At 42.8% G+C, this 6,890-nt stretch overlaps 1 protein-coding gene across 1 annotated transcript; it reads right to left on the bottom strand.

Moving 5' to 3' along the window:
* Positions 1-2,378: 2,378 nt before the first annotated feature.
* Positions 2,379-6,635, bottom strand: prrt1 (proline-rich transmembrane protein 1). The gene is made up of 4 exons (XM_062530008.1): positions 6,427-6,635; positions 4,282-4,640; positions 3,277-3,468; positions 2,379-2,555 (listed from the first exon to the last, which is right to left on the bottom strand). Exons 1-4 carry the CDS (start codon positions 6,440-6,442, stop codon positions 2,379-2,381), a joined length of 744 nt encoding a protein of 247 aa, XP_062385992.1. The 5' UTR covers positions 6,443-6,635.
* Positions 6,636-6,890: the final 255 nt, after the last annotated feature.

Raw genomic sequence — 6,890 nt, 5'->3', positions numbered from 1 at the left:
CAAAAGGGAATGTATACTGTATATGTCTATATTTGTTAAAAAATCGATGGGGAGTGCTGATTTAAAAAAAACAGCCTTTGATTCAAAGGGTCGGCATGTCTGTTTCTACATAAATAAAGCTTCATCATTATTCCTACTAAACAGCATTATCGCCCGTTTGCCTCTGAGGCAGAGATACTATCAGGTATAGAGCACAGGCCAACACCAAGTCAAATAGGAGGCTGAGCGCATAAAGATGTCAATAATGGAACCAGAGGTAGGTTGCCATGGTGTGAGCAGTCAATGAGAATTTATGCTCATGAGCGGTTTCCAATCCACATGTTACATCAGAGCCAGCTACAGAATAACACGAGAGCAGTAACCACTGCACTGTAAACAGATTATCAGATGGGCATTCCTGTGTCTGATGAAAGATACTGTTTTAGGGTTGTACGTAGGGGTTTAGGGTTGTAAAAAAAAGCAACAACACAGAATCATCTGCGCAACTTATCACACCTAAGACATAAAATGACAACTGGTAACAACTTCAATCCAGCACATCATTAGATTGATAGTATGGAGTCAACATTAAACAAATATGGAAAAGTTCTCGAAATCAATACCACCATGCCTTTTTTTTTGACAGTGAACTGTAAAAACGACTCAAACCTACACAAAGTCAGTTATTCTAAAATTCAGAGCCAAAATTGAGCATGAGATCTGACACGGAGTGAAGTGTAAACTGTCCTAACATTGGTCTACACTGTGGGATTGTTACCCCTACGATGACATAGCAAACTGGTCTCCTGTGTGTGTCCACTGAGTCTACGAACGATGTCAAAAAACTGGTGCTATTTTTATCACTCCCGCTACTCTTGACGAGACAATTCATCTCCACTCAGACACCCTGTTCCTTTGGGCCTGTTCCACTGGCCCAAAAATTCCAGGTCACTGGAAGTGTTCCGTCCACGTATTTGACCAGTGTTTTATTTGGCAGGACACAGGTCCTGTAGTCCCACACAGTTATGCACTGTTTGGACTGACAATTAAATAATACAAGGAAGCCAGATGTAATATTCATAAAGGTCAAGAAGAAGAGCTTCTGCACTCTCAAATGCAGCTCGAAGGTGCATACTCACATGCGCAGTCAAAATAGGCCTGATTGAAAGAATGAGCATACTATAATGATGAACTGATATCTATGGATTTCAAAACACAATGGCCTCATGAAAATGAATGCAGCTTTGAAGAAATTCATCTATAACTAGGCATATAAATAATTGAATAAAATCACAAATAAATAAATAACCAAAGTTATCTGGAGACATTAGAAACCAAACAAGCAAAGCAAAACAAAACAAACAAACAAACAAACAAACAAAAACAGCAAACTGATGTACTATGAGGCTCTTCTGTAGGGCCGGAGGGTAAAACTAGAGATGATATCCCTCCTCAATACATTCTTATAGCTAACTACAGCATTCTACAGCAACACTGTAGGGGCTAAATGATTTGTTCTGGCTCTCTTGTGCTCTCCTCTCAACACACAAGAGGAAAACACTGACTAGAATTTGTACACACTGTTAACTTATTGGCATTATCTGTGAAGGGAAACAGATATCTGTATTGACACATGAACGTATTTGGCAAAATTATAGTCAAATCCCTCACCCAAGTTGTATTTGACTGTTATCATTCTGAAATTACTGTTGAATCAGTTCATTAATTCCCTCTATTTGGCAGTTTTCATTTGTTTTGTTACTACTCTACCACTGGTGACCTACAATAATGAATGACAAAAAAAGATTCAATCAAGTTACTGAATACCAACAAGCACAACAATAAAATATACAGCATTTATGATTAATGCATAACCATCAATGCTATTTAATACTAATGGAGCATTTCTGTATAATAACTCTAGTGATGGAAGTGTGTAGGTGTATGTTTGTTCTATAATAATGGATGAGCCTTCTTCAAATTACTTGAGTGTATGTATGTATGTATGTATGTGTGTGTGAGTTTGTGTGTGTGTGTATGTGTGTGTGTGTGTGTGTGTGTGTGTTTGTACATCAGATATGAAATGTGTTTGTAGGGCGTACGTACTGGCCCCTGTGGAAAGTGAATGATGGTCAATTTTGCATTTAAGCCTTGGTGACAACACTGCTGTTGCTTAAACGCTTGCCATGTTGGCTGTGAAGCATGAATGCCAATGTTGGAGAGTTCACCAGGACATAGTCAGTGCAGTGTTGTCAGTCAGTCAGAACCGTTAAAACCATTTGCGCCCTTTGACATTTTAGCAGCAGGAAAAGGAGTCTGTTCTTAGCGCCCACATTCTCCACCAACCTTTGCCAACACCACCTCCTCCACCACCTCCACCCCCACCCTCTCCGTCCGTCCTACGGCTCCCAGTCGTCCTCGTGATGCTGGGAAGCGATGATGACCACCACCGTTAGGATGGTGCAGAGCACGATGGAGGCGATGCCCACCGCAAGACTGATGAAGGAGAAGTTCCGCGCCTCTCGGGAGGCAATCTCCGCAGTAACCATATCTCCCCTAGCAACCGCTGTGCGCACCTGGGACAGGGAGGGGGAGACGGAGAGAGAGAGGGAGAGAAGAGGAAGAGGAGTACCGGTGGTGAGGATGATGAAAGACTAATCATTTTTACTCCAAGCACACAAACACACATAAGTACAAACACACAGCCTTCATTATGCTTGCATTTCAGAGGGGGAACTTGCTAAAAGGTTTTTGAGAAGGTTTTTTTTCATTTTTGTTCACAGCATTCATAACCATGGAAACACTTTTTTGATAATGAATTAAAATTCAAAACAACATTAATGTAAACTGCTAAGAGCAATTTGTGTATTTTTTTTAACATTAACAGTATACTGACAGATAATATTGGAAGGCTATTTTTACAGATTTAAACAACATTATATTGCATAGTTATAATGTGTCTGTTCTCTTTTTCCCCCATGATTGGATGCAGAGTCCTTCAAACATAAAACATACCATCTGAATGTTTCTTCCTTATAATGCATAGTATTTCCCTAATATCTTGTATTACTGGAGTGCATGGGCATGATTGTGTGCGTGCACCTTTGTGTGTGCGTGCACACACTTTAATCTATTTGCATGCTACAAGAGGAATGTATATTATGTGTGTGTGTGTGTGTGTGTGTGTGTGTGTGTATACACACTTTCATCTGTTTGCATGCTACAAGAGGAATGTATATGTGTGTGTGTGTGTGTGTGTGTGTGTGTGTGTGTGTGTGTGTGTGTGTGTGATCCCACCTGCATGGCTTTGATGATGGCTATGATTCCTGTAGGCCAGAAGCAACAGACTGTGGTGAGGACAGCGATGGGCAGGTAATCATGGGGCGGGCGCCGGGACTCCATCAAAGCGATGCCAGGGGGCATCTGCATCGCCATCTGCCCAGGAGCTACGCCAGGGTGCGGCCCTCCGTTAGGCATATAGGGCTGCCCCTGTGACGGAATACACAACAGATGGAAGTTTGATTGAAGTTATTTACAATTCAATTGAACTGAAATAGTCTCGATGCACTTTGCAGAGCCCAGAGGCCGGTGAAAAGGAAAAACTCCTTTTGAACAGGAAGAAACCTTGAGCAGAGCCCAGGAGAGATGGGGAGAAAGACATAACATTTCTTATTACCTCTGCCAAGGAGGTTATGTTATCATCGGGGTTTGTCTGTTTGTCTCTTTGTTTGTTTGTTTGTTTGTTTGCAAGATAACTCAAAAAGTTACGGATGGATTTCGATGAAATTTTCAGAGAAGGTCTGAAAAGACCCAAGGAAGAAACTATTTCATTTTGGGAGTGATCCGCATCACTGTCTGGAGCCAGGAGGCGGTTATGTTTTCGCTTGGCGGAGGTTTGCGCTCTCTGAGTGCTTTTCTTGTTACACATGCAATCTGAACTTGTAGTTTGCATGTCACAATACTGTGTATGCTGTTTTGTAAAGAGGCTGAGTGGAAGGTCAGAAACAGACTTCATTATGGATCATGGGTTCAGCAAAACACTGCAATACTCAGCTTTAAGAGTGTTGCGTCGTATCTTTTAAGGCATGGATGGTCAAATATCAATTAACAAGTTGACAAGCTTTTATCAGTACCAACAGTTCTGTTGTTGGTGTTTGAACGGCAGATCTGTTGGCTGTTTGCTCATTAGACAGCTAGTTTTAGACAATTAATTCAATATCTATTCAAACTGAAGCAGAGACGCATGACAAAATGTAATGGCTAAAACGACAACACAGGACTGTAATGAATGAGGTACTTCACCGATGTTCCGATGGGGTAGACAGGTACATAGGCTGTGCATGGCTGCAGCTGAAGTGGATATCCAGGGTGCATGTAGCCCACTGGGGCGTGTTGGACGGTTCCTCCCGGGCCGTGTGTCTGCACGGTGTAGCCGTTAGGAGCCCGAGAGTGGCCCAGGGTCCCGCAGTGGAACTGGGTCTCCTGGAGGTAGCCCTCGGAGCCCGGGGGAGGCGGAGGAGGAGGGTAGTTGGGTTGGGGGCCACAGCCGGGGTTCGGGGAGCCCTGTGGGGGCATGTTGGGGTCCTGGGCAGAGATGTAGGGAGGAGGAAGCATCTGGTTCATTTGCTGGGGCATTTGCTGCCTCCCTGACTCATCCAGACCTGAAATCAGGAGAGAGAGAGAGAGAGAATCACTGAGGGAATGTGTGTGTGTGAGAGACACAGAGAGAAGTGACAAAAAGCAGTTTCGCACCATTTTGACCTCACTGTATAGCTTCAGTGCCACAAACGCAGATCTGAATTTCTCAATGAATTCTTGAGCTTCAGCCAGAGAAAAACGCTGCCTGCTTGTCTCTGTTCACTTTCGCAAAAAAAAAAACACCCACCATGTCTGTCCAGCAATATGTACACCTAATGAGACTGACATGTAAAACCTCGCAGGCATTTGGAATAGTTTGGTACTGCAGAAAACGTACAAACTGTTAAAGATGTCTTCGGCTTCCAAATATGAAGTTGACCTTCACAGCCAGAAATAAACGGATACGTTAATGGCTAACTCACTGCAACAGCTGTTGAGCTGATGCAGGTGAGATTCTTGTTGCCCATCGTGACAGAGAATGTGACAGCCTGTAGCACGCATGTTGACATCTGAGTTTAATGTATTCATTCAAAGTGACTGGGTTTGGGCCCTGCACATGGCTGCAACAGGAAAGAGGCAAAGCTAGAGAGAGACACACTGAGATGCAGAGAGATAGAGATACAGATACAGATAGAGATAGAGAGAGGAGGAAGACAGAAATGAACGAGTGCAGAGAGACAGGTTATGCTCAGGGACAAATGGGCATTATATAACCCCTGACTGTCACCACACATACACTGGTTGGAATCAGAGCATGGGGTGGCTGCAGGCCGCTGGAGAGAGCAAGAGCGTGAGAAAAAGAGCGAGGGAGAGAAAGAGAACGAGAGAGATGGATAGAGGGGGATAATAAAGACATTTTGAGTCAGGCAGAGTAGGGGAGAGGGGTACTACAGAAGCCAGTAATAAACATGGCTATTTAAATGGCTACAAACTGCTGTCAGTATGTCATGGATATTGCATAATGAGATTGACAGAAGAGATGAGGGGAAGTTTCTACTTCCAAGAAAAGGGTATGACAGTAAAAGACCAGGGAAATGGAAACATGGGCACGTATAGGCAGTCTCCCAGATAGAGTGCATCAATTATCAAATCTAACGAGAACAAAAATAAAGTGATCCAGTGGAGCAGACAGTAACCAGTGCCTTTATTTACATGGTTCGATCTGACACGTCAAATCACCAGCTATATAACCTGGGCTATGCGCAGGCTGAAACCTGTGATTTGCGCTTGTGTGCAATGCGTTTTTCTGCTCCGCTCTTATCGCGTTCCTGTTGTGCAGTAAGCTAGCCACGCAGACTTGCAGGGACAGTGGAAAACGTTATCTCGAACCATTCCAGTACAACATCACCTCCTATGCATACGATGAATCGGTGGGAGGGAAATCAGACATAACCCAAATTATTACACGGCATTATGTTGTCCAAGCGGTCAGGCACATTTTTGCGCCCACTCTGAGAGATGAATTAAGCGCATCCAAAGCGAAGTTGAAAAGCCACAATAAGCGGTAGCTTAACCTTTGTGTTGATGTTGAGAGAGAGAATCCAGATGCTGATAACATGGAAATGGTGTTCAGGAGAATGATAGGATGGATAAATGGATATTGTGCGTCATGGTGCAATAACGATTTAACGGTAAAACACCACCCATATTCCCATTAGGCTACATTTATATTACATTTAAATGTAAATGTATAGCGTAGCCTAAGCTTGCATAAAATGCGGAGGAACATTTGAATTAGCTTAATTAGCAGTTACATGACATCATAACAATAGAATAACGTTTGACAAGAAAACAAAGCAAAAAACCTACCGTGCTTCTCCGACATGTCGTTTAGAGATGATGACAATGACTCCAAAAACACTCCTCTACAATAAGTAGAAATACACGTCTTCTGCCCGCACCTCTAAATCTAAGCACAATGTCTTAGCACTTCATCCAGCTAATTAAAATACATACTAAATAGTTTGTATATATCTTTGTTTGAATGACGATAAAGCTGGTGTTCATTTAGATGAAAATCCCGAATGTCTATCCCCCCCTTCTTGATCAACCCTTGTCTGCTAGGCTATATCAACCGCAACAGCAGAAAATAGGTTTCTCCCTCTAACGCATCGCGTTACATTGAATTAATCAGACACACAGTATCGCTGTCTTAAAGAGACAGTAAAACCCAGGCAAATCCCATTTAGAGCTGTGATTCCCACACAGCAGATGCAGTAAACTGAAATTACAATACATTCTACCCACTGTGTTGAAGTTCAATAATATGCAAT

Source organism: Sardina pilchardus, chromosome 24 (genome assembly GCF_963854185.1).
Source record: "Sardina pilchardus chromosome 24, fSarPil1.1, whole genome shotgun sequence".
In the NCBI taxonomy this organism is placed as follows: Eukaryota; Metazoa; Chordata; class Actinopteri; order Clupeiformes; family Clupeidae; genus Sardina; species Sardina pilchardus.
This window is presented reverse-complemented; position numbering and strand designations above follow the sequence as displayed.